Source organism: Coffea arabica, chromosome 10c (genome assembly GCF_036785885.1).
Source record: "Coffea arabica cultivar ET-39 chromosome 10c, Coffea Arabica ET-39 HiFi, whole genome shotgun sequence".
NCBI lineage: Eukaryota > Viridiplantae > Streptophyta > Magnoliopsida > Gentianales > Rubiaceae > Coffea > Coffea arabica.
Window position 1 is genome coordinate 52142041 of NC_092329.1, and position 27294 is coordinate 52169334.

General features: G+C 36.7%; 3 protein-coding genes across 4 annotated transcripts; 1 reads left to right on the forward strand and 2 right to left on the reverse strand.

The window, feature by feature from the left end:
- Positions 1 to 776: 776 nt before the first annotated feature.
- Positions 777 to 5030, forward strand: LOC113715146 (serine decarboxylase-like). The gene is made up of 5 exons (XM_072069371.1): positions 777 to 1332; positions 2387 to 2618; positions 2719 to 2912; positions 3092 to 3228; positions 4330 to 5030. Exons 1-5 carry the CDS (start codon positions 951 to 953, stop codon positions 4894 to 4896), a joined length of 1512 nt encoding a protein of 503 aa, XP_071925472.1. The 5' UTR covers positions 777 to 950; the 3' UTR covers positions 4897 to 5030.
- A 502-nt stretch (positions 5031 to 5532) lies between these two features.
- Positions 5533 to 8690, reverse strand: LOC113715145 (abscisic acid 8'-hydroxylase 3-like). The gene is made up of 9 exons (XM_072069372.1): positions 8425 to 8690; positions 7969 to 8287; positions 7730 to 7882; positions 7356 to 7622; positions 7199 to 7276; positions 7024 to 7102; positions 6823 to 6929; positions 6622 to 6740; positions 5533 to 5959 (listed from the first exon to the last, which is right to left on the reverse strand). The coding sequence occupies exons 1-9, from the start codon at positions 8634 to 8636 to the stop codon at positions 5869 to 5871; spliced, it is 1425 nt and encodes a 474-aa protein (XP_071925473.1). The 5' UTR covers positions 8637 to 8690; the 3' UTR covers positions 5533 to 5868.
- A 1267-nt stretch (positions 8691 to 9957) lies between these two features.
- On the reverse strand, positions 9958 to 17227 carry LOC113714453 (E3 ubiquitin-protein ligase RGLG4). 2 transcript variants are annotated; one of them, XM_027238288.2, is made up of 12 exons: positions 16970 to 17227; positions 16469 to 16875; positions 14461 to 14545; positions 13669 to 13809; positions 13460 to 13573; positions 13217 to 13314; positions 13049 to 13128; positions 11661 to 11766; positions 11443 to 11570; positions 10814 to 10940; positions 10406 to 10462; positions 9958 to 10324 (listed from the first exon to the last, which is right to left on the reverse strand). In XM_027238288.2, exons 2-12 carry the CDS (start codon positions 16832 to 16834, stop codon positions 10241 to 10243), a joined length of 1386 nt encoding a protein of 461 aa, XP_027094089.1. In that variant the 5' UTR covers positions 16835 to 16875; positions 16970 to 17227; the 3' UTR covers positions 9958 to 10240. The 2 variants fall into 2 exon arrangements, with proteins under 2 accessions (XP_027094089.1, XP_027094088.1); XM_027238287.2 differs by having other exon boundaries at positions 16469 to 17226.
- Between the last annotated feature and the right edge of the window lie 10067 nt (positions 17228 to 27294).

Below are 27294 nucleotides of genomic sequence, written 5' to 3' on the forward strand. Positions count from 1 at the left end.
TGAATGTGAAGGTAGCAAGTTCTATTGGATTTATTGAATTGATAAAGAAACCTCATTTTGTAAAACATTCAAGCCTAAACTTTATCTGTAAATATGATATTATCACTGTGATTGTATGGACTGATTAATTGTGCAATTGTTTTAAGGAAAAAAGATTGATTGTGACACACAAATTTCAATTAATAAATAAAATTTATTATGTTTTTATACATTACAATCTTAAATTATATACTAACAGTATATACACTATTATGATTGGATATACGATATATATACAAAATTTGAGTTTCAAATTTAAATTCAGATTATGTATATTATATATCCAATGATGAAGTCAGTATATGGAAAATTAATCGATGTTTTTATACATTGCAATAATATATATATATATATATATATGTGTGTGTTAATCTGTGTGTTAGTAGTTATATTTATTCTGTAAGTACGTCCATTTTATGTTGCGATTGAAACTAACAATTGTACAAACCATAAACCATGAAGAACAACCCGATGAATCTGCAATTCACCAAATCACAAAAACGAAAAAAAACAAAAAAGTACTCCTCCTCCCATTATTAGGGAAGAGAATTATAGAAATGTAGCACAGACAAAATCTCAAAAGCTTCCCATGTGATATGGTCCACGGTCCACTTGACGAGTTGCCGCGGGCACAGGTCCCCGAGTGAACAGCCTCAATACGACACCGTTTCATCAAACTGTTAATCTAAAAATAATTTAGCAAAGACTTCTATAAGTAGAAACCTTCGCCGTTCAGTTTTCCATCGTCTTGCTCCAGTGCTGCTCTAGCCTTCAGCTCCACCTTGGCTCTTTCCCGATTCCCCCGCTATTTCTTCCATAATTACAAACTAACCCCCAAAAGCAGATTCTATATACACTCAGATCCTTCCCCAACAAGGAAACAAAAAAAAAAAAAAAAAGGCTACTCGCAAATGGTGGGAAGCTCTACGGTAGGACTCGGAACGATGTCATCTGCTCCATTACCCAACGGAAAATCAGTAATGGAGGATACTCAGACCGTAAGGGACGTCGATTACTTCGATCCAATGGCGGTGGTGTCGGAGCCTGTCCCGCCAGTGGCTGTGGAGTCGGAGACGGTGGTAGTGGATCGTGAAGATGCTGAGGGGGCCGAAGTCAATGGAGACAAGGCGGAGAAGAGAGAGATTGTCCTTGGACGGAACGTGCATACCACTTGCCTCGCCGTCACGGAGCCGGACGCCGACGACGAGTCTACCGGAGATAAAGAGGCCTACATGGCTAGTGTCTTGGCTCGCTACCGTAAAACTCTTATTGAAAGAACCAAGCACCATTTAGGTACAAATGTATTTTCTTTTCTCGTTTATTTTCTGTGTTCCACTATATAAATCGTTGATCTCATTTAGCTTTTGGAAAAATTGCGTGTTTTTCTTTATTATTTCCTCTTGAATGAGCTAAAAGTATGATTTTTAGGAAAATAAGTTGAACAATACGACCGGATTTATTGGATTCATTTCTGAGATTTGTGAAGCTTGGGAAAATTGTTCTTAGTATACATAAAATGCACGTGAGCTTCTAATTTTATAATTTTGTAGTTATCCGGATAATATAATGTGCAGAAATTTACTCGTGATTACTAGCTCCATGGGATTGTTGTGGACAGGCGGATGACAATTTTATTTAAAATCAGTTGCAAAACTTGGAAAATCAAAACATTTGCTTTTAATTTTGTTTATTCATAAACTCTAATATATTTCAAAAGTCACAATTTAATTTCAGAAGCTGAATCTTAATATTTGCTTCTTAGAGTCAGCATTTTTTATGCTTAGAACAAGGCAAAAATGCTACTGAGAACAAATTAACCTCAATACAGCTTTAAGCTGGAAAGAGCTATAAATACTGGAATTTGAGCTAATAAGAGCGAGCTATGTAAGGAAGCTCCAATTGACAAGTCCTTGCCAAACCTGGAATTGAATTGGTCCTTTGCATGTTGCAGATTCTTTTTCTTTTTTGATTGGTGTGTTTTTAGATTCTAATGCTGCTATTTTTTCTGTAGATTCTGATAATTCGTCCTTTTTGTGATTTATATACTGGTCTAATGTCTCATTTGTCTTATTTTCAGCGTACAGGTCATACTTTTCCTTTTGCTTTTTGGTTTTCATGTTGTCTTCTTTTGGTAGAATGTGCTGTATATAAGATAATAAAGGAGACCCAGAATTTGTCTTCGCATGTTTGTTTCAAAGGATATTTTTTTTTATACACAATTTCTTGTTTTGAGGACAAATAGCGAAAGTGCGAGTTTCGACCTTCACAAGCCTTTTCTATTGGCTTTGAAGAGGGCCTCCTTTACATTTCATGGAAAGTTGATAAGCATATCTTAAATCTATTGCAGGGTATCCATATAATTTGGACTTTGATTATGGAGCTCTTGCTCAGCTGCAGCATTTCTCCATTAACAATCTTGGAGATCCTTTTATAGAGAGCAACTACGGCGTCCACTCAAGACAGTTTGAAGTGGGTGTTTTGGATTGGTTTGCTAGGTTGTGGGAAATTGAGAAGAGTGAATATTGGGGATATATCACTAACTGTGGTACTGAGGGCAATCTTCATGGAATCCTTGTTGGGTTAGTACTGTTTAGCTGAGCTTCATGTCTAAATTTAATGTGAAATGCTTCATCACCTGCCCTGAGGATTATTATGACATGCTTGTGAATGCTCTTGCAGGAGAGAAGTCCTTCCTGATGGAATTCTGTATGCATCAAGAGAATCTCACTATTCTGTCTTCAAGGCAGCACGAATGTACAGAATGGAATGCGTAAAGGTGGATACCTTAGTCACTGGCGAGATAGATTGCGCAGATTTCAAGACTAAGCTGCTTGTTAACAAAGAAAAGCCAGCGATCATCAATGTAAACATAGGTACTCTCTCTCTCTCTCTCTCTCTCTCTCATGGTGCTCTCCTGTGTTCTGGCCTCCCCTCTCCTGACTCTTGGACTCACTCGTATGGAAGTGGGGAATAAAAAGGGGGAAACTGGCCATACATCCATCTTCAGACATATAGCGATTGGCTCTTTGAATAATTCATTCTGTATTTGTAGGAACTACGGTTAAAGGTGCTGTTGATGATCTTGATCTTGTGATACAGACTCTTGAAGAATGTGGTTTTTCACATGATAGATTTTACATCCACTGCGACGGAGCTTTATTTGGTCTTATGATGCCATTTGTAAAGCGTGTAAGCATACACTTTTCATTTTAATCTGCCTTTGTCCATATGAATGTGAATTCCCACAGTGCGCAAGGAAATTGATCCTGAAACTTTTGCTTATTTTAGCTTGGCTCAAACATAATCTGTAGAAGCTATAGCTGGTACTTGAGTCTGACTTGAATTCTAATGTCAAGCTGATGCCGAGTTTGAGATCATGGCAGACAGAACGAAGCTTAGTTTTAATTTGTAAACAAATTCATTATTCAGCTCCTAAAGTTATTCAAGTGAAGCAATTTATGATGTTATACACAAACTTCTGCACATATGGAGGTACATGAAGGCATCTGGATACAAGATCTATCTATTGGTGCAGACACACTCCTATACAGATGAAAAAAAATAAAAATAATATATGCTGTAGTCTGCTTGCGACCTGTCAACATGATCATTCAAATGGTAACCTTTAAGTTTAAAAATTAGTGGAGTCGTTCTCTTTTTGAAACTGAATATTTGGTGCAGCAATTTTGGAAGTAGAGCTTAGCATAATAAAAATTTTCTGCCTGTTTGTTCACTTAAGATTTTAGTGCTGTCTGTGGACTTATTACACACTCTGAAAGACATTCCTTTTCATATAATTAAGGGAAAAGAAATCAAAACAAATCGTGTTATCTGCCATATGTTAGTGTAAAATTTGATGTTCAATCACCCCTGCGGTGGTAAGGGTTACAAAATTTGCTTTTACTTGTATTGGTAAACAAAGGTCAGAGAGAGAGCTACTTGGAAATGGGAAATGATGGAAAACCTTGAAACAATCATGATAAATCTTTTTTTAAATTCAGTATGTTTAATTAATTTATCATGACTTGAATATTTGGCACCAATATGAAGTTGACATTGTTCCTTTCATGTACATGGCTAAGAACTACGTCCACAGCGAAACTATGACTGTCTTCCTTCTCGTGAAACATGGTATCTACTCATAGATTTCCATGGAATGTAGTTAATTAACCTTATTCTCTAAGTGAAACTAAATGCACATTAAGTTGAATGTCTCTTTAGGTAATTATGATTGGCTCATTTTCAACCTGCATTCCAATATCAGCTTTTTTACTCTTTTTTTTTTGACAGGCACCAAAGGTAACTTTCAAAAAGCCTATTGGAAGTGTAAGTGTTTCTGGCCACAAGTTTGTTGGCTGTCCAATGCCATGCGGTGTGCAGATCACTAGGCTAGAGCACGTCAATGCCCTCTCCAGGAATGTAGAGTATCTTGCTTCTAGAGACGCTACGATAATGGGAAGTAGGAATGGCCATGCTCCAATCTTCCTGTGGTACACCCTTAACAGGAAAGGGTACAAGGGGTTCCAGAAGGAAGTCCAAAAGTGTCTTAGAAATGCTCACTACTTGAAGGATCGCCTAAGACAAGCTGGAATAAGTGCCATGCTCAATGAGCTGAGCAGCACAGTTGTATTTGAGCGGCCACGGGATGAGGAGTTTGTTCGTCAGTGGCAACTTGCTTGTCAGGGAAATATGGCACATGTTGTTGTGATGCCAAATGTCACGATTGAGAAGCTGGAAGGCTTCTTGGATGCATTAATCGAAGGACGTTCAATATGGTACAAAGATGATAAAGGAAAGCCTCCTTGTCTTGCCGCTGAGATAGGAAGTGGGAACTGTTCCTGTCCTCTTCACAAGTGAAACATTTGATAGGACTCTTAAAAGTCTCCCTTAGTTTGTCTTCAGCAGTCACTTCATTTGTGTAATGTTTGTTTGAACATGGCAGTATAGCTTGTATTTCAAACTGTATTCTATTTTAATTCTACTTTTGAATATCTAGGAGTGCTAAATCTGCTTCCATGAGGGAGAAAGTTGACCTGTTCTTGGTTTTTGATCCTTCCACCTTTGAGAAGACGCTTCTTAGAACAAGTAGAATGGCGGGCAGTTTGATCCCTTTCTAGCCATTGGACTAAATCTAATGGATTGATATGCCAAAAATTTGGCTACTTACGAACCCTTCATGGATAAACCCTAAACGGGATTGTTGGATGCATTACCCAAGACACCAATTTGCCAATAATTATTAAGAGGAATTGTACGTGCTCTAGCATGGTTGTTGAAGTAGATTGAGATAATGCTTAAACGTTCAGGACAAAAATATGCTTACATGATGAATGCCTCTTGTTGGTCTGGAAATCAGAACATGCATTCTTCTAAGGAGCGCTGCCAATGTGCTACACTTTTCGTTATTTTTTCCCTTTCTTTCTTATTAGGGGAGGGATGGGGACTTCATAAGCAGGGACAGGGTCGAGGGATTTGAGCTCAGAACTCCTCAGCACTTCTAATGTGACTTCATCTTATATTCAGAATCAGGTTAGATGAAATGGCAAGAGATGGCTCTTGATAAATCCTTAAGCTATACATACATACTGTAATTGAGGCTACCACGATTGCCTTCCATTATTGTTTGCATATATTAATACAGTACTTTTATTCTCAGAGCAAAGCATTCGTAATCCCAGCTATTTGATTCATCCTCTGCCACTCGAGAGGAGGCTTTCTTACCATTTCTCTTTGTAAGCTTTTGAGTCCGAAATACAATACAATGCATTTCCTGCAGTATTCTTCTGATTTTTAGTAGGCTTTAGCTAGGTACTGGCATGGAAGATTGCACTACAGTGGTTCAACCATGATTGGATACTTGTTTCTTGGCATCCGGACTAGTGTTGGCATCACAGAGTCGTCTTTCTCCAATGGTTTCCATCTGCAACAGTGCATCAACAAGTCAGAATATTCTGCTATAGCGTCAATATGATGTCCTATACAGGACTAATGCAATAAGAAATTATTCTGGCTATCTTAACTATTAGAATATAGTAATATTCTATGTTTTGCTTATACGCTATGGTTTTCAAGTTCTTGATTTGATCAAAGAACTACTTGGATCTTCTTCTGTCTGCATTCCAATTCCTTGTCCTTCTACGTGTCTAGCCAAGGATGCTGCAACACAGTGCAAATCATGGTTCAAAGTCGCGGTCGCGGTCACGGTCGCGGCCGGGAACGTTCCACATCGGTCTCGACATATCGGTCACGGTCTCGGTGAGACACAAATTTTTAAAATATTTAATATTCTAAATTTGTAAAAAATATGATAAACAAAAATAATTAAAAATTAATAAAAATAATAAAAATTCAAGTTGACTCGGGATGACTCGGAGTGATTCGGTGTGACTCGGCCGTTTCAACCCTTCACGGTGACGTCTCGGCCTGTCACGTATCTCGGAACGTTTCGGTCGCGGTATCGTCTCGGCCTAGGCCGAGACGGAGACGGGTCTCGGCCGAGTCTTCGAACCATGGTGCAAATGCTCTCTCTCTCTCTCTCTCTACGTTGAATGTTTCACAATTTGTTTTAGAGGTTCATCTTACTTGAATCTGCAGACAAGGTGATGAATGAAAATGCAAATTTCTATCTTGGCGAGGTTAATTCCGGGACACATTCGTGGTCCACTGCCAAATCCAAGAAAGCTGAAAGGCTTCAATGGCTCCTGCAATTTATCAAGAACTTAATTTTGTTAACAAAGGATGAAACAAGAAAACGGCTATTTTCTGGAGACAGAAGAAACTTACATCAAATCTTGAAGGATCAAACTTCTGAGGGTCAGGAAAAAGCTTCGGGTCATGATGAATGGACACTACATCCAGGTTGACAGACCAACCCTTACTGATTTTACATCCTAAAATTTTTTGGAAATTAGGAAGACTGAGAGTATCAAATAATCCCGTCACTGGGCAATAATAGTGCCAGATGTTAAGGGTGGTGGATTCTACCATCAACTGTGAAGTCTTCTGCTGCTGTTCTTGAAAACCAAGGAAGAATTGTGGCTATTCGAAGAGTCTCGCTAATTACCTGAAATCAAAAGGCCATGAGCATTTAGCTGGAGAATTTTTTTTTTTATTTTTTTTTTTGTTTTAAACAATGAAATGTGTTTGAAATGGAGCTAACTTTGTTTGTGTAAGGCATGTTGTTGATGTCCGACCATGTAAGACCTGATCTGCTAGCTTGGATTTCCCTATGCTCTTCCTGTAAAATGACTTCTTAGATTCTGTTGGCAGCATTCAAGAAAAGATGGATTTTGTTCTAGAAAGTCAGGGATTATTACTCGTAGACGTTCCAATGCAGCAGGGTTTTGTTCAAGGAATTTTACAAGCCAGGTCAGTGCAGCAGTAGTAGTATCATGCCCAGCTACTAGCAGGGTCAATATATTGTCCTTCAATTGTGCATCTGTGAGTTTATCATCATCTTCTCCTCCATAGCCATGCTCGTTATACTTATTCACTAAGGATTCTAGGAAATCTTGCTGGAAGTTGTCTCCAGTTCTCCGCTGAGCAATGATTGAGTCTAACATTGCATACATCCTGTTCCGAGCCTGTCAATGGAGTAATGTTTTATCAATTTCTCTGCAGTCTGTCCTCTCTGAAGGCAATCCCAAATTGTTCTGTATTCCATTCATTTATATCAGACAGAACTTAATACCTGAATACCACGGTAAAAGGCAGTTCCAGGAATTTTCAAGGGGAGAGCAGAAAATGACGAAGACATGACTTTGAAATTGGCACGGAATTTCTCCTGCTCTTTACCAGCGGGTTCCAAGCTCATTATCATATTGCTGATCACCTTGAGGGAGAACTGCAAAATTTGACAGGTTGAAGCATTTTAAGAAGAACAGACTTCATTTGGGATAGAATCACATCACCCAGGAGCATGAACTTAACTGTAGAAGCCTCTTCAAGAACCAGGATTTCTCGTCCATGCCACTTGTCCAGTGTATCAATGGCCAAATTATCGATGAACTGGAAATACTTCTTGAGGCCATTGATTGAGAGGGGTTCAGCAATCAACCTGCGGAGCCGTTTGTGTGCTTCTCCATTTTGATGCAGTAAACTAGTAGGACCAAGAACCTGCCTTCCTGCATAGGACAAATTTAAGCTCACCATCCCATCTTTTCCGGTTAACAAAATCTTACTCGCCTCACTACCAGTCATGAAGACAGTAAGTCTCCCCAAGACTGAAGTCTTGAATACTTTCCCATACCTAGTACAGAAAATCATGATCATCAATAAGATCTTATGCATTGTTTTCATAATTTTTAACAGCATAATTCTGGACAGGAACATAAGTGCATCTTTATAAATCTAGTTTCTAATGGCATTCTTCTTTAGCTGATTTACCTCTGCTGTCTCTTTCTGATGAAGCTATGTATGCCTGCAGGACTTGAAAACTCGGTTATAAACGAGAGCGTCTCCCCGACAATAGGCCAACCCAGCCTACCTGGTATTGCCGCCATTTCCCGTGGTCCAGAAGCCCATCTTTGTAATAAAGCTGAAACTAAAACTGTCAATATTAGGAAGGCTGAAAGCATTATTAACATATGTAGCTCCATTGTTTTCCATAAAACTGAGGAAGCCGATATCTGGGTATATAAAGGATAGGTATTCGAATGAATGACGATAATTCCTGTAATAATCGTTGTTGACAGTTTAAAGCTCCAATCGTTGTTCACTTCTTCGAATCATAATAATTTCCATCAAAATTTGGATTGACTTCTGTGTATTCTTATACTAAATTCTTGCTACTTAACTTAGTGATCAACGAACATAGATAGGTTCATGCGCTCGAAGCTTGTGACACCGTATATTTTTGTTTCTGGATTTTATATGATCCTCAATTGAGGGAATGTTCAAGGACACAGTAGTAGTATAAATGGACAATCCCTGAAGTTTTCCTTTGGAATTTGGCGACTCAGTTGGCTACGAAAGGTCCTCCTACATTCATAAGATAATGAGCTTATGCTGCTTAGAGTTAGACCAATTGTAGATTTTAATGCAGGTTCCAAAAAAAACTGCTTTAATTACTAGATTAATTTTCAACCATGTCTACATAATTTGTCTCTGAGGATGTAACTACAGACTACAGTCCATCTATGCATGTCGCGACGTCCAAAGACTCCCTTCATGGCTGCCGATAGACGCAAGTTGACAGATGGAGGATCGTTTCTATAGTTCTAATTTTTCCTTTTGGACTAATGCTTTTATAAGTTTATCACTGGTTATGTAATAACGAGGCTCATCATTGTTGCCGATTGAGCACAGCATCTTCCCTAATGTCAATATAAAACAGAAAGTTTCAATCAGTTTTGATAACTGTTGCGAAACTATATTTATGTTCTGATTCCTTGCGTTGCTGCTATTCAAAAATTATTGATCTTGTTCTGTCGTTTGCATGTGATTTGCTTGGTCAAGAACGTGAGATTTTTAACAAGGTCTAAGTTGAGGTTTGTATGTATGCGACAAGTTCCCAGGGCAAGATGCCCAATGAATATTCCCTACTTTCAGCACCGAAAATTATATGAACTAATGATGCAGGAAAACTTCAACTTCAACTTGTTTTCAGCTGATGCATGAAATGAATTTTCCTGTAACAGGATGGAAATTGGTATGCAAGCAAGAAACAAGCTCTGATTCCGGCCTGTTATGGCAAAGCATAGACTTCTTCTACCTGCTAGTCAGTCAATCATCTATGCTGAACTTCCACCTGCAAAGCCTGCTGTTACAGTCAGCGACAAGAGAAATATGAAGCTGATGAGTGTCATTATTGTGAATCAGTAGTTTCTAATAGTAATGATGTGAACTTATTAATCTAATCATCTTACTAGTAAAAAAGAACACATACCGGAGGCAACAGAAACAGGGGAGAGAGAGAGAGAGACTGAAGTTCTCTAGATCCTCATAAACATACCAATGTTGATGGATTTAACTTGTACAAATATCAGTCTCTCTCAGAGATTACATATTACAGAAGCAGTAAATTACATGCAACAGATTACTACCAATATACAACACGTTTCCTGAGTGCTTTGCACTTCATAATATTTACAGAATAGGAAACCCCGTTTCAGAACTTGATATCTTGGCAGACCATGGAAAGCAAATAAGATAACAGCAAATGGAGTACATATCTTGTTAGGTAGTTGCACCAGCTACAACATCAAGTATAAAGCCTGAGACGACTGGTTATTGGCAGGCGACAAATTGGACAGTTTGATACCCTTGATCCGCAGTCTCTGCAAGTCTGCAATCATTTTATCATCTCTTGAGATCAAACAAATGCAATTTGTCTTAAAGCAAAATATAAGGAGTTAGTGCATCTCACCATATGTCCACAGCCAAAGGCCAGATTCTTCCCATTTGTTAAGCAAACCGGACAGTCCTGCGTCCAAAAGAAACAATTCAAGAATACATGTCAACAATGTAAAAATTTTGCCCTGCTAATGGAAAGTCTGGAGAGTTCACAGATAAATTCCACAGATGTTTTAACCTCTATGCTGGAACCTAGCATTGTAGCTTATACTACTGGATGATGTTTAACGTCTATGATGTTTTAACCTCAATGCTAATCAGCGCTCTTGAGGGCCATTGTAGCTTATACTACTAGAGAAATATAATCAGGAAAAGCAAAATAGTACAAGGACTTTTATTCTGCTCCACATTATTTAATACACTTGGCATTAATAAATACTTGAAGGAATCTTATTTAGGGAAGCAGTATATCAAATCTTACCTGACTTCTTTCATCTGGAAGAGACGCTGAAAGATTGCTTTGTTCTCTCGACTCAAATGTTGTACGACGAGCATAAGGAACTGGCGGTGGACGAGGAACTATTTTCTTTGCTCTACCTGTCACGTGACTGAGAGAGAGAGAGAGAGAGTTCTGAAGTAAGCAAACAACAGGCAAGCATATTTCTTGAATGTAATTCATCTGAATTCTATCACAAAAAGCTTACATAAAACTATATTGATTCATTTTAATCCCCCAGGACGCGAGTAGACATGCAAAATGAAATATGGCAGTTTTAGTTCAAATAAGTTCTAAATGACAAGAACTACATCGATGTATGGGAAGCACAGGCAAAATAATTGTCTAAACTTGGCATTTTCCAGATATTGTACTTGTCAAATTACAAATATTAGGTGGGAGAGGCTTCCTTTCTTTATACTGTTATGGCTCATCATCTCTGTAAAAAATTTTAAATAAAATTTCTCAACTTATTTAAAATTTTTTAAGACACATTCTGAATGATCTTTGAATCTTTTCTTATGGTCTTCAACAAAATTGCTGCCATATTCTTTCCCGCAGCATATTATAGATAACTAACCATCAGCCACACGAAAAGGTAAAGCACTCCATACCCCAGAAGGCCAAGTTCTCTGGCTGCCTTATATTGGATTGGGATCTCCATCAGGGCAGCAAGAGCAAATGCAGTTTCTTTTTCAGAAGCACTTTGGTCCTTGCTCATAATAGCAGTAAAATTGACAAACTGCAGAAAAAGAGACAAATAAAGGACTTACCACCACTCTGAATAATAAATTTAAAGACAATTACTAGCTATATTCTTTCAGGTTTAAACCTGAAAATTATCGAATTCACGAGCTGGCAGCTTGTCATCAAACTTTTTCATGTCCTCCCAAGGTCCATCACCAACTCCAACAAGAATAATTGACAGTGGATACAAACTGAGGATAACCAGCATTTTAGTATAGAGCATTTCATAGTTGTATACTTGTATATACCATTACTCTTTGCCGAGAAAGAGAAGAAAAAAAAGAGCTTTATTTTGTATTAGAGAGAAGTTTGATTGCAATAACTTGGATGGCATATAAATGAGGTGAAAACAACGAGAACAACAATCATAACATATTAAGCAAACAAAGCAGAAATAAGTCATTGGATCACAATGTGGATTATGTGCACTAATGACAAGAAAATTGGAATGAAAATGACAAGTAATTGTTGCCTGTTAATCCATGTTTGCATACGTAGATAGAGATAGCTTGTCCTAGTGGCAATTGACCAAAGAATGAGAAAGCAACAGAGACAGATGAGTTATGTCCACTACTCAGTTTTCAGATCAGAAACTCTCCATAGCCCTTGGCCAGTATAAATAACCAATATAAAGCCAATATTTTCAGGATCAGCTAATATTTGCTAGTCATGCCTTTCAAAGTAAACAAGTTCCCAACAGACACATAATGCAGACTTCATAGGATATACTGGAAAGGAGTACTATAACCTTCCAACTCAATAACACTATGAAATTACAACTACTCAGAAGGCAGAATTGTGTTCTCAATTCCAAAACCATCTGTGTCAATTGCAACAATAGGGTCAGGTTGTTTAATGATGTGCAAGCTTTAAGTAGCTATATCAATCTTTCACTAACTAAAAAGATTTATGGTTCCCCTTCCAAAACGTTGTTAATTATATAATTCTTGAAATGAAAGACATGCTTAAGATTCTTTTCAATATATTGCTATATTTAAGGGAAACTTAGTGCACGAAGCTGAAGCTTACAGTGGGTTTGGAGGAGTGAGAGTTTGAAAGTTTGCCCTTAGTGTGCAGAAGGGTTGATTTTATAGGGCAGAAATGGAAAAGGTCTAATCCAAGCATTAAAATACCAAAAATTTCCGGATATTATTCTGTCCTACAACCTCCTATGCTTCCACAGTGCATATTAGACTAAATTTTTGTCATTTCAAAATGGTTAGTCAAATCTCTTACTGATTAAATTGCCAATCGAACATTTAAAAGAGTGAAAAAAGGCTCAGTAGAATTTCAAAAGTTCGACATACTGATGCTAGTAGCAGAGATCTTTGCATGCTAATTCTCAATAGCAGGTATCAGGAATAAAGAACTCACAGTGAGTATTTTCTGGATGGATTTGCATGAGCCTAAATGGCAAAGATCAAATTGGAAAGCAGAATTAAATGGAGAATTATGTTCTACATCCTTCTGTACCTAGCATTGACTATTGATTTGATGGTTTTCGCTTCTTGTGGGCTGAGTTCTACATCACTTGTATTAACACTTCTTGTAACCTTCATGAGCAATATCCAGTCACAACTGTGAAATAAAAGAGAGATTGGGAATCACTGTTATACATTTAAGGAGAAACGAGGAGGTGACCTGGCCGTCTGCTATTATAACCAAAACATGATACTGTCCACCACTCCGCTCTACTATGTCTACCGCAGCATCTACTACTGGTCCATATGATGTTGGCCCTAAAACACAATTAAGATGCTCATTAACGTTCTTGGTTACTGAAGTCATCACTGTTTCAAAATAGCTCATTTGTCTTGTGAAAAACGGAAATTGTTAAGAATGAAGATCTCAGAAGAGAGTTGGCCTAGCATAGTAGCAGTCTACCAGATAATTGCAGGTTGGGAGTTATTCTCTTATAGCAGGCTAAAACTTCTTCAAAGCCATGGCAAGGAGAATGATCACTGTGAAAGCTAAAGACTTCTTGATCATGTGTGGTAACTGTAAAGGAACAAGTCGATGGCTTTAAAAAAAAAGACATTAAATGATTGAGAAAACAGTACACAGAAAACTAAGCTTCCTGGTGGTGAACCTACCATCACCAAAACCAAAACATGGTATTAAGTTGTCTTCATCAAAGGGAGCCAAAGTCTTTCCAATGATAGATATGGCTTTCTCATATGGATTAGGTGCATTACCAATGGCATGTAGGCTTCGATTGTTGAATGAAAGTTTACCTTCAATGATGAAAAGCAAAAGCATTACTCCATGATAAAAAAGTGAAACAAATTAAGCCCTCAGGACATGATATCAAAGAGAAAAGCAAGGATTAAACCAAATGCTTTGAGGCACTCAGTGCTGTAGGGAATGGAAATGAGCTGAACATAGTGTTATCCTATAAGTGAATTACCCACATACATAGTCAATCCCTTGTACTTTTCATATTCCAATGGAAGCAATCTTCTCAATATGCTAATGCTTGTCTTAGAAACCAATGAGTTATTCTAATTGGCCATACTTAATATGAATAGGCAAGCCATACCAGCATCTTGATGAAGTCAAGTTTTAGAAGCAACACATGTTCCAAGCATGCAAAGCTACTGATACAGCAGCGCAATGGACTAGAAAGTGGTGAACAATATAATCAGAAAAGGTAATTAATTATTTGCATTGTTAGAAAACGGATCAAAAGACATAGCATTCCGGATGAGCATTAATTCAGAGAAACTGACTCCCTCTTGTGTTTCAGCAAAGTTTTCTTAGAGTCCTTGACAAACATTTTGATGCAGGAATAACATAACTTCATAATTATCTATCTGAAAAAATAACTTAAAAAAGAAGTTGTTTGCAGCAACTACAAGCTGAGTTCATTTAGCAGATCCATATACCTGTCCATTCATTGCTTTTAGTGAAATCTATCCCGAGAATCAAATTGGATGACTCTAGACCTGATTCTCTCAAAGCTTCTGTGACCTGTAAAAGCAAAGAAATATTCCAATCTTTGTTCATACAAAAAGTTATATAGTAACTAACCAAAAGTACATTCTTGCACATATTAACGAGTGATCACATATTCCACTGAAATATGTCAGAAATTGAAGTGTTCCATGGTAAAACTTCAAAATATATGCTAAATGATCCTAATTAATTGATCAAACAACAGGACTAAGACGTTCTGGAGAACCTGTAAACTCCTCCCTCAAGATTATGTACCTAGGTCCTGATCATGTTTCTCACACTACACAGCTATTTCAGTACAAACTCCGCAAAAGCTGGGGGAAAGAGTTGAAAACTGGTTTGTCAATTTAGACTTCATAGTATAAAGGAAGTGCCCCATTCTCTGGACTAAGACAAACTAGGATTAGTGTTAATATCAGAAACATTGTGAGTACGCATTGTAAGTGGTGTACACAAAAGACGAATCGGAATAATGGAAAGCTCAACAAATGCTTTAGATTTTATCTGAGCAAAAAGGGGGAAAAAGTCCAATAACATCTCTCCTGATCAAGCAATCAAGGATTTGGGCCTTCCTAAATTAGTTCAGTCAGTTTTTATTGATATGCCCATTGACAATTCAATACTACAACCAATTTAATTACTAACAAATATTCAGCATCCTTATGATCATTCTTTTGGTTCGTCAAAAAGAGATCAAGCAACTTATGTGAATAAGGTGTCATGATACCTTCCACCCAAAGCCAAATTGGTGGGGGAAAAAAAAGAAGAAAAAGAACAATCTTTTGGAATAGTTTCTGCTAGTGCAATATTACGCCACTTCCATTTGCCAGGTAAAGTTAACGTCGTCAAACTTTTGTTCATTTTCTTTCACCACTAGCTCTTGATTTTGCATTTCCCACTACCAAGACTGAAGACTAAAGAGTGATGAACTTGGTTTTGGAGCATAAACAGGAACCAAATGCTGTACCAGGAAATGAAGAATCAAATCCTATGGCAGAAGCAGGATATAGCATTCACATTGGAGTAGAAATTTCTGCCTCAAAGTAAAGTGGGATGATTAGGTACAGCCAGTGACAACCATCACAACAAAGTTACCAACTTTAACATGGTCCCTTGGGCTTCACAAATCATTATTGTCTTCGATGACAACACGCTACACCTTCTTCTGTCCTTTTCGTGATTTCTAAATTTACCACCCCCCCCCCCCCACACCCAAGCCACCAATCTCCTTCACCCAATCAACGTGAAACAAAGTCGGGACATCTAATAAAGTATGACACGTAATCTTATCTTCTGCCTTTATTCTACTCATCTAAATGCATCTAAAGCAGTCCCAGAGGAAACTTCACAGCAGCTGTGTTTGGATATCAAATTTTTTTCAATTAATATTTCGTTTGTATCATAAACATATTTTTTAACCCATCTTTTTATATTTATAATCATTTTTTTATCTCATATACATCACATCATAAATAAAATTATTACAAATAATATTTCGAATAATATTCTATCCAAACAAACAGCTAATTTTTTGTTTTTGGTTTCTCTGATAGTATCGCCCGTGACTTGATAACCTTTCTTACACGTTTGACTCAGGACCCATTGGAAGTCAAGTCAACACTGACATTATTTCTGCTCGCAAGTTAGACAAATCATGTAAAGAGATAATAGCTTGTGCTATTATGAAGCATGAAAAAACAGGCAACATGCCTGCCAACTACTAGGCAACATGCCTGCAAAATAATGCACAATTGTACAATACCAAAAGTACTTAAAAAGAGTGAACCAAACCATAGTTTGTATACTATGTAACAAGCGTACACGACTTCTACTATTGTACCTACTCCCAGAAGGTTTGAAACTTTACTTTGCCTGCAAACTAAATCCATATTTCTGAATCATAAAATGAAATGAAAAGGGGAAACAATAGAGAATTACCTGATCAAGAGATGAGAAATTATCTGGGATGTACTCATACTTCTTGCTGCTTTTAATGGTGCTACTGTTACTGCCACTACTACTGTCCATAGAAACTTTGGTACCAATATTAACTGAAGTGGGCCGTGGTAGGTGGGAAGAAGAAGTTGAGGAGAAAGACGAAGATGAAGAAGAAAAGGGCCGGTTACGAGCAGTTGGTGCTGGTGGTGGTAGTCCTCTTCTTGTGATTATTGGTGGTGGTTCTGATCCTCTGTGTCTAAGCTCGCTGCTACTGTTGGCAGAAGAGATGGAACCAGAGACACCCCTACTATTACTACTACCGATACTCTTTTTGATAAATTTTGGGAAGAACATAATATTGCCCATCACAATCACATTATCTTCCTTCCTTGCTTTCTTTACTGAAACTGAAAATTCGGAAACACAAATCACAAGAATCAAGTAAAGAATTTGACTTCTCTCTTTTGGCTCTAGTGTGTGCCCTGTAGGGCTGCTTTATACCTTGCGAGGTGTTCTTAAAGGCGAAATGTTCTTTTCCAACTCACACCACAACGGTTCGATTCTTATCATCAGCAAGTTTCCGAGCAGCTGCCCAAAGTTGCTTCCTTTTATACCAAACTTTGCATCACACTTAAATTGTAATACAAGACTTTTGCTGTGTCACGTTTGCCAATTACGATCTGCCACATGGGTTTCTTTGAGAAATTCTACCTGCACTTGCGTTTGCAAGTTTCAACTTTCAATTACGATGGCGCCCCAAGTACAGCACTTTAATGAAGATGGCTAGCACGCAGAATAATAGAGTACTTTGCACATAGACTAATAAATCTATTTTATGAATAACCGCAAATGGTATACTCAAATTTACTAATAAAATGATTACGTGAAAAAGTATACAATACCTTTTAGCGTGTTTGATATTATTTTAATGTCAGGGTTTTCATTTTTTCTTAATCTAAATAACAAATAATTATCATTCAAGAACGATATCGTAACCTATTTATTCATCCCTCAACTACAAAATTTTGGGAAAAAGAAACATTAGTCTTACACTCTACAATCAAAAAGCAAAAAATGCAAGCATAGAAATAACAAATGATGATAGTATTTGATGATTAATTGATGCTTGAGCAAGTCAAGAAATCAAGATTAAGTCCATTATAAGAGGAGGTGATGACATCAGTGAAGCAGAAAGAAAATGGCAGCGATTTTGCGAGAAGAACTTGGGAGGAAGATGAAAATTTTATATTTCAATGGAACAAGTATTGAAGAAAGATGCAAACCAAACCAGGAAAGAGGAATCGAAGCCTTGGCATCGAGTTTGGGACCTGAACATCAAACATAAGGTGAAGCTAGTGGCAGAGCTAGGAATTAACTTTGGGGGCGAGTCTATATCAATGAAAGTAAAATATATTTACAAAAAAATAATAATATGAACTGAAGAAGCGCAGAGCTTCCTCCGTGGAGGCCAATTGTGTGTTTTTGTCCGCCCCAGCATCAGGTGCGTGGAGGGGGCCTCCCCAGGATTCGAACCCTGATCCTTGTGTATAAGGGTCTTGGGGTTGAAGTCCTGGTACCACTTGGGCTAGTATACCAGGACTTCAACCCCAAGACCCTTATACACAAGGACCAGGGTTCGAATCCTGGGGAGGCCCTCTCCACGCTGCGCTTCTTCAAAAAAGGCCGGCCGTTTTTTAAGAAGCTCAGAGCTTCCCCCGTGGAGGCCAATTGTGGATTTGTCCACCTCGGCACCGTCTAGGGGAGCAGGGGAGCCTGGACTCCCTGGTGGTGCTTGGAGGAAAGCCTCCCCAGGATTCGAACCCTGGTCCTTTGGATAAAAGGTCTTGGGGTTGAAGTCCTAGTACCACTTGGGACAAAAACACACAATTGGCCTCCACGGGGGAAGCTCTGCGCTTCTTCATGAACATATATATCGCAAGATTAGAAATAGCTTTATATAGAATGAAAATTACTTATAAGCTTCACATATATAAAAATATCATCATATTTACAAATCTATTTGACTGTATAGGACATATGTAATTGTACACGATGACTTTTAATTTTATCAAAGTCATCAATGATTGAATTTATATCAAAAGTTCTAGGAATTTCTTTCTCAATATACATTATCATAGAGTTAGCAAGAAAGTCTTCCTCCATCCTAGAACGCAAACAAGTTTTGATGATTTTCATAGCAGAAAATGCATGCTCTGTTGTAGTTGTTGAAACAGGAAGAGTCAAAATAAAACGAATCAATCTATCAATAAGAGTATAGCACATTGACTTTCTTGTTTTTGCTAACACTTGGCACAACTCCTGAAGTGATGACAAATTTTGAAGCTGAGAATTACAGGAAAATTCAATCTGGAAAAGCTCTAATTGAGTTCTTAAGTGTAACTTCTCTTGATCTGTGAAGTCAGCTGTATAAAACTTGTTTGCAAGTTCACAAATTTGTTCAATATTGAAAGCCTGAAAATTATCTTTGGGGTGCAATGCTGAACTAAAAATAAGCAACTTTATTACATCTTCCTTAAACCTATTCTTCATTTCAAGTATTTGAGAATCAACCATTGCCAAAAACACATCAATCCTGTAGTGATGCTCCATGGTAATTGGATCATTTTGTTTTTGAATTCTTCCTCGACCTGCTTTATAAATGACATTCATATCAGGCATCTCTATATTTCGTGCATCACAAAATGTCTTTACATTGGTGAACAATTCATTCCATCCATTATCTCTGTAACTTTGAAGTCGATCCTTTGTTACTGAAACCAATTTAAGGGCATCTAAAATATCTTGAGATTTGCATTGTAAAACTTGAGAAAGTACTTGTGCAAATCCTAAAATGTCCCTCATCATATGCATTACAAGAACAAAATCAAAGGATGTCATGAAATCGTAAACTCTGTCAACTTCACTTCTTTGAGTTGATGTATTTCCATAATTGATAACATCAATTAGGACAGAGCAAATGTTTTCATATTCTGTGAATAAGCTACAAATAGAACTAAAATGAGACCCCCATCTTGTAGTCTCTAGCCGTTTTAAGGTACCAATCTGATTCTGACCCCTACCAGTTTCAAGTTCATCAATAGCAATCAATTCAGCGATTCTAGCAGTTCTAGCAACTCTAAGATAGTTCACACGTTTGCAAGAAGATGAAATTAAATTTATAAGAAAAGACAAGTATGTAAAGAATTGTTCCATAGGAATTACCTTTTGAGATGTTGCTACCAATGTTAATTACAGTCGATGAGCAAAACAGTGAATATAATATGCGTAGGGGCACTCCTGAATAAATAATGCTTGCAGTGCATTCCATTCTCCATGCATGTTACTGTTCCATCATTTCCTTGGCCACGAATGTTTTGCACACTAAGATTATGGCGAGAAAGGACATCACATATCTCCTTCTTCAAAGTCAAGGAATTGGTTTCGTGCACATGAACAATGTCAAAAAACTCTCTCGAATATAGCCTTGCTTGTCCACAAATCTAAGAACAATAGCCATTTGCTCTCTTTTTGATCTATCTTGAGCCTCATCAACAAGTATAGAAAATTTTGAATCACTAATCTCCTCTCGAATATGCTTTTGTATCTTGCTCGACTAAATGGACAATATCTCCTTTTGGATCGTAGGAGAAGTATAAGATGCATTTCGAGGAGCATTATCAAGGACCACAGCAGCCACTTTTTCATTATAAGAAGACACATGCTTGATCAACTCAATAAAATTACCTCGATTGTTAGAATCTAAACTTTCATCATGATCCCTAAAAGCCACCGCTTGAAATGCACACCATTTTGCAGCATCTATGGAAACTTGAAGTTGCAACCGATTTTTTGCAACCTGCTCAGAATTTTGCTTCTTAATAATTTCATCAAGATGTTGCAATGAGTTTCCCAAAACATGATAGCATTGCATTGCCACTTTGTGTGATGAGTTAGCATCTTTTCCAATGTGATTTAAAAAAGCACAATTTTTTCCATTATTTACCTTCTTCCATGATCTAAATTCACTAGTTGTGAAGGCCATTGATCCAAAACAGTCCGTTGGCTTGGAAAAAGTGAGCAAAGAAGACAAAAGGCAGCATTCTTTGTTGGAGAAAATTCCAACCAATCTGGAAACAATTTATACCAAGAGAAAAGGAAACGTCGGCCCTTCTTGTCAACAACCATTGATTCAATCGGAAGCTCAGGTTGGTATGGCCCAAACTTAATATATGCTCTCTGTATCTTATCCCTTTGATGCTCTAGATATTCCCAAATGGATTTTCGCTTTCCAGGATCACGTTTTATGGATGAAATATCAAACTCTAATGATTCAGCTCTACAAAATTTCTTTGTTTGATGCTTAGGAGAAGAATCACGAAGAGGACAAGGAGTTTCTCCACTTCCACTTGGTTCTAGACGTCTTTTCTTGAAAAAAGAATCAATTGTCCTGTTGGCCATTACCACTATATTTGCAACAAAACAACCTGTAATCTAAATAAAATTGATTGAGAAATGTTGGTTATGGCCTATAGAGATGGGAATTTGACCAATGCAAAAGACTGGTTTCCCTAATTCCCTTACAAATTTTGGCCATTCAGCCTGACTGAAAAGCCCGGCCATCACCCAAGAAAGCCAACATGATCCTCAAAATAAAATTAGTATGAAAATTGGAAAAGAAAACCAATCTCAGAATCAACTAAAATAAATGCTTATCACCCGAATTCAGAAGGCCAAGTACGAAAAACAATACAAGTCCCTCTCGAGCAATTCATCAAACAACTGGCGGGCGAACTTTTTACACCCACATTTCACTAAATAAATGCAATGTCAAACTAACCTGGTAAATGGTAATAGTTTGAAATTTTAGAGCTTTTTGTACATCTAGTTTCAAAGCCGCGTGTTTCAACTTTTGCAAAAAAATTCGGGTGAGAACTGAGGAGTTACAATTCTTTGCCATAGAGTATTAGCTTGTATTTTGAAATGAAAAAAAAAAAAAAAAACTGGAGATCGAAAAGGGAATTGAAGTTGGGAGTCGAAAGTTGAGGCTTTTCTATAAGAAGGAAATAAGAGGTGAATTGGTTCAAAACGGCAATTGTGAAGTTCAGAAAATAGTAGGTAAGTTATTTGAACCAAGTCTATTATTCTCTGTTAAGAAAATAGTGGCAATTCTCTGTTATTTAGACCAAGTCCAAATAACTTTTAGACATTATTGTTTGCGCCCTTGGGGGGCAAAGTGAATTTTTTGATCAATTTTTGGGGGGAGGGAAACATAATAATAATATTTTTTTTACTTGGAAATTTTTTTTTTAACAATTGGAGGGGGGGTTGCCCCCCTGGCCCCCCCCCTTCCCTCCGCCCCTCACTGAAGCTGAAGCACTTCTTATGGAAATGTCTCCACACAATATCTTGCCTACTAACAAAGAACTTCACAGCAGAACAGGTAAAGGGGAGATTTGGTGTAAATGCTGTGGAGATGAAGTGGAAACCTTAGAGCACCTATTGTTTCATTGTAAAGCAAGAGAGGATGCATGGAGGACATTTCCAATCAAATGGGATGGACACAAGTGCAAATTCTGGAATTGGTCGGAAGCTTTACAGGAAGCTAGAAGGAGGGCAGATGGACTGCGCCATATCGAAGCCACAGCAAATTTTCTGTGACAATTATATATGGAAAGCCAGAAACATGCAGAACTTCAATAATGATAGGCTTGAAGTCCTGGCTACAAATCACCGAGAAGGCAATGGATGAATGGTATGAATACAAACAGCTTGGAAGCCCGGGGAAAATGGAAAAGGATGAAACGGGCCCAACCACAACAAGGCATGAAGAGCTAAGAGCACTCCAGAACCAACACTCAGTGCTTGTATACACAGATGCCACCTCTAACAAAATCCAGAACAAAGGGGGTACTGGTATTGCTGTGAAGAATCACAATCACAGCCTCGTTACCATCTGCACATTTCCAACAACAGTAGAGATGATGCTGCTGCTATCTTGGAAGCTGAGGCAATCAGGACTGCCCTGCTCAAGGCAATGGACTTGGACTCGACTTCAATTCTGGTTTATTCTGATTGTAAGGCTTTAGTTGACAGAATTAACTTGAAATGTAAGCTGGTAGATGGTATCTTATGTCTAAGTCGGGCCTTTTGGCTATGTTCATTCACCTTCATTGAGAGGGACTGTAATCGCTGTTGTACGGGTTGGCAAAATTCGCCATTAACCTTGTTGATGATGATACTAGGTGGATGGAAGGAAAGCTTTCCTGTGTGGATTATGAAAGAAGCACACACTGATTCTCTGGCAGATGCCTGTCTTATGTAAGTAAATTGTAACTATTAATCCTCTAATTTATACAATGATGACATTTTGACAAAAAAAAAGAAAGAAAGAAAGAAACAAGCATTGTCTGCGTTATTTGAATAGAAAGTGCATGGGCAACCTGTATAGATTTTTAGTTAAAAAGCATAAATAGCCAAACTAACTAGTATCATACTACTATTTGTGTTGAAATAATATATATTTTATTTTCTTGATAACACCCCTCATAAATAATTTAGTTGACAAAAAACAAATTACAAGTTTCAAAGGAACTAAATGACTAAATAAGAGACTTTTGGATTATTTAATACTCCATTCTTATCAAAATTACTCACAGAGTACTTTACTTTTCAAAAAATTGGTGGGGAGAATTAAAATCAAGTACAGAAATCAAATATATGGATGCATCATAAACACTACAATTAAGTAATGAAGCCATGTGGTGAAAATTTCTTTACTTTAATTCAATTATAGGTGAAAGATTTATCAAATTGAATCTAAATAGCAGGTAATATACACCTAAGCAAGTACGTTTAGATTTTTTTTTTTCATTTGTTTCTTGTCCTCGGCAGCAACGTAACTTGTGGATTGTATAGCATTCATGGAGAAGGTTAAATCCATTTTCATTCTGATTCTATTCATCATGTCAACTTGTTAAGATTTTCTCTCTCCATCTCTCTCTCTCTTTCTCTCTAGTGTAAGCAGGAGTTGAGTTCGAGATCTTTCGTTTATATTTTCTTTGTCAAACCATCCAACTCATTCTTTGATTCTTAAATTTTAAAGTTATGTTTTCAAATTCGAATCAAATTAATCGGTCTGACTGATCGAACCATGAACCGATCAGATATTCTACTCGAATCTTCCTCAAAAACCAGTTGTCAAAAAATTTGGTCAAATCCGGATTTGATCGAAAACCAGCAAAACCGGCTTTTAACTTGCACAAGTGCTAGAAAAAGTTTTCTTTCCTTCACATGTGTGTGCTGAGGGGCGTCGTTGTCTGCGCAAGTATTTTTATTGTTGTTCCATCGTCCTATTTATTGCAATAGAACTGCCTCCAGCCATACCCATTAAATTATGCGACTACTTGAATTTTAAACATTAATTTCCTTAAAAAAAAATTTTTCAAACATTAAACATAAAAGAAATCAGTGGTATGAGCCGGTTTTTCCATTTTTCTATCCTGATGGCTTTTTTTCCCCCTCTCTCTGACCATGTAGAGAGTTTCGTACCTCTGCAACTTTCCAACAACTGAAAAATCCAAATGAAATGGTCAATGTCAAGCAATTCACTTGGAGATTGTAGCATGATTTACGCCATGATCACACAACATTTTCTTCCAACTCTGTTGTCATTTATAGAATATAGAGAAAAAGGGGGAGATCCCTTCCTCTTTGCTTGAATCTGAGATCAATTCATGGTTTAGATGAATTGTTCTTTTTATTGAATTTGAAATGTTTCATTAAGAATCCAAATTAAGAGAAAAATTCCATTCTCTAAATTCTCCAAGTTCTTGAAAATTTTCATATTAAATAGGAAAAATAGAAAAAAGACGAGAAGAGAGAGGAAGGGAAAAGAAAAGAATGAAGAAAAGAGAAAGTTTCCATGTTTGTTTATTGTGTGTGATGAAAGAAAAAATAGAGTCCTGGGGTAGAGAAAGAAGAAGAAAAATGGAAGATTAAGAGAGAGAGAGAGAGAGAGAGAGAGAGAGAGAGAGAGAGAGAGAGAGAGAGAGAGAGAGAGAGAGAGAGTGAGTGTCTGTGTGTGTGTGTGTGTGAAGGGGGGAGATGAGGAGGACGGGGGAATTGACGGCGGAAAGAACAAAAAAGAAGATGAATTAGGTTTGATATTTGTTAGCAAGGATGAATATCCTAAACGTTTATGTTAATTGCATTTTGGCCTTTCATTATTTTAATAAAGTATAAAATAACCTAATATATTTTCCAAGTTATATTTTCACCTATAATTTTTAAAGTTTTTAAATTGAATCTTTTGAACTAAATCTAAACTTATCAAGTATGTAAATGAAGTTGTAAACCACCAATTTAAAGATAACTTTTATATATTATTAATATATATTTATGACATATTTATAACGTCATCCGATTTGACCCTGATCTAACCGGTTGAACCTATTGACCTCTGATCCTTAAGGTAGATGGAGTCGCTGCCCCATCCGAATTTCAAAACATAGCTTCAAAGTGAGATATTTAAATCCCTAAACTCTAGCACTTGTCCTACTTTAGTCACTAAAGTTTTTTGAAAACATGTTCCATTTTTAATCTTTGAAGTATAAAATTAGTCATACTTTAGTCCCTAAATTATACCCATGTAAGTATAAAATCTGGCTCATTTCCTCAAAATCTTGCTTAAGTAGAACAAATTTTATAGTTTAGGGACTAAAGTGAAAATTTAGGTATAGTTAAAGGATGCAAAGTGAAATTAATCTTAATTTTTGTGATATAATGTATGTGAGATTAAAAAAATAGTTAAAAATTGTATTTATGATGAAATCTAAATAATATTTGAAAATTCTTTTTTAAAAATTATGGTAACCAAACAGACTCAATTGTAATCGACTATTTTGCCCATAATCTATATATCACCTACATAATTATCACCTCAAGGGTATCATAGGACGTTGATAAAAGATTATTTAGGGATTAACTTGAACAATGAATTACAATCCTGCAAAGTCCATAACACCTAAATTGACCGATCCACTGCTTTTTTAATGAGCTAAAAACCAAATTCAGCGAAATATTATCCATTCCTAATTTTTCAAAATGCTGATTCTGAAAAATATACTTAATTTTCCAACTTGTTGTTTGGCAAAAGTTACACTGGATTAGCTTTTTTATATCTATAAAGGTGCGCACGATACTATATACACGTTATATTTTTAAGCCTTCTTATTTACTGACCAATACATAATTGAAAATGATAAATTACATCACAAGTTATGAACATTCTACCGCTGGCTCCTTCATAAAAATTAGAAAAGGAAAAAAGTTTCCATTATGTTTTAGTATAAGGTAAATTATATTAACTCCCTTTCTAGTTTTTATAAAATTCAGGAATCACTCCTCTTGACTTCAGAATAAGAGGAACCTAGCCTCTCGTTTGTTAATATAAAAAAAAAAAAAAAAAATCTCTACCATTAGTTAAGGGAGAAAAGTTAACTATTTTTGTCATAAACTCACTTAAAAAGTACTTAATTTGGTAACATTAATTATAACTATATACCTTAAAATTTAGATACACTTGCGCATCTATTTATTTTGACTCCAATCCAAACGCCACCTAACATTCTACAAGTCGACTATTCTATTGGATTTGAGTGAAATCTGGATCAGGGATTTCTTCATCGCCTGATCTAAGCTGTGCATCTTCAGAGTCCATATATTTTTAGTGCCAATTTGGCTATCACTTGTGCCGGTGAAGAAGTGGTACTAGGGCAGTCACAATGCGGGTGTAATGGCTCCCCACTATAATCATTTTATTGTAATCCCATTGTTATTATTTGTATTTTATTTGATTTAAATTATGTAATATTATGTTATAGAGTTCAACTAATTACATTTCGAATTATTAATTAAGTATGGATTATTATGATATCTTTGCATTTGAGGTATCAAATATTTGTTTAATTTTCTGCATAATTATTTTTGAAAAAATAACAATATATTATTTTGAGAGATAGAAAAAGATATATTATTCAAACTTAAAAATTAATAATATTATTTTTAAAAAATAAAAAATTTAATGAAAGTTAGTACTTTATTTTTTAAAAGTAACAAAATTATTTTTAAAAATTACTTGTTTATTTATGGGATATGAGTATGCATTATTAAAATAAATATTTGATTTAATTATGAATCCATGCTATTACATTTTGTGAAGTGTAATCTATTGTGAGTGAAAGTGTAATATAAGAGGAGAAAGTGTGATACTGACGTGGTACGTGGATTACACGTCATAATATCACTGTGGATGCCCTAAAAGACAGTGATTTTGTGAGTGAAAACGGCAAAAGCATCAACTTGTGTCGATTTGCGCTTTGAATTGGCTAGAGGTTCCGAGGTGGGAGTCAGCTTTTCTGTGGAGTCAAATACTTACCTTTGAACCAGAGTTCATTTTCAGAACATTTGCTGATGAATCTTGAAGCTGTGGTTTTAACCGATTTGCGATCTGGACTTGCTGATATTTGTGAAGATGCAAAGCTGTTTCATTCGACGATCTTGTATTTTCTCATAGATTATGTGCCAACTCCCAAGAGCGACTGATCTTTTCAGGCCAAAAATTCATTTGGCAGCTGCTCATGCCAGACTGACAAAATCCTCAAGGTATTCTTATTCTCTTGTTGGCTATGTTGAAGAAAATTTGGAGATGAAGTTCTTTGATTGATGAAGATATAGTCAATCCGCTTCTTGGTTTCCTTCTCTCCATAGACAGTCAAGTTCAGATCTTTCATCTGGGATTGCCCTTTCTGAAAAAAATCCTACTTGAG

Excerpts from the sequence above, each read along its gene's own strand:
- LOC113715146 (XM_072069371.1), top strand. The coding sequence starts at position 951 with ATGGTGGGAAGCTCTACGGTAGGACTCGGAACGATGTCATCTGCTCCA. Across the intron at positions 1,333-2,386 it reads AAGAACCAAGCACCATTTAG|GGTATCCATATAATTTGGAC; the intron begins GTACAAATGTAT and ends AATCTATTGCAG. Across the intron at positions 3,229-4,329 it reads TGATGCCATTTGTAAAGCGT|GCACCAAAGGTAACTTTCAA; the intron begins GTAAGCATACAC and ends TTTTTTTGACAG.
- LOC113714453 (XM_027238288.2), bottom strand. The coding sequence starts at position 16,834 with ATGGGCAATATTATGTTCTTCCCAAAATTTATCAAAAAGAGTATCGGT. Across the intron at positions 13,574-13,668 it reads ATGTTTTGGTTTTGGTGATG|TTACCACACATGATCAAGAA; the intron begins GTAGGTTCACCA and ends GTTCCTTTACAG. Across the intron at positions 10,325-10,405 it reads CCTTTGGCTGTGGACATATG|ACTTGCAGAGACTGCGGATC; the intron begins GTGAGATGCACT and ends AAATGATTGCAG.
- LOC113715145 (XM_072069372.1), bottom strand. The coding sequence starts at position 8,636 with ATGGAGCTACATATGTTAATAATGCTTTCAGCCTTCCTAATATTGACA. Across the intron at positions 8,288-8,424 it reads ATCAGAAAGAGACAGCAGAG|GTATGGGAAAGTATTCAAGA; the intron begins GTAAATCAGCTA and ends TTTCTGTACTAG. Across the intron at positions 7,277-7,355 it reads CTGCATTGGAACGTCTACGA|GAAGAGCATAGGGAAATCCA; the intron begins GTAATAATCCCT and ends GTCATTTTACAG.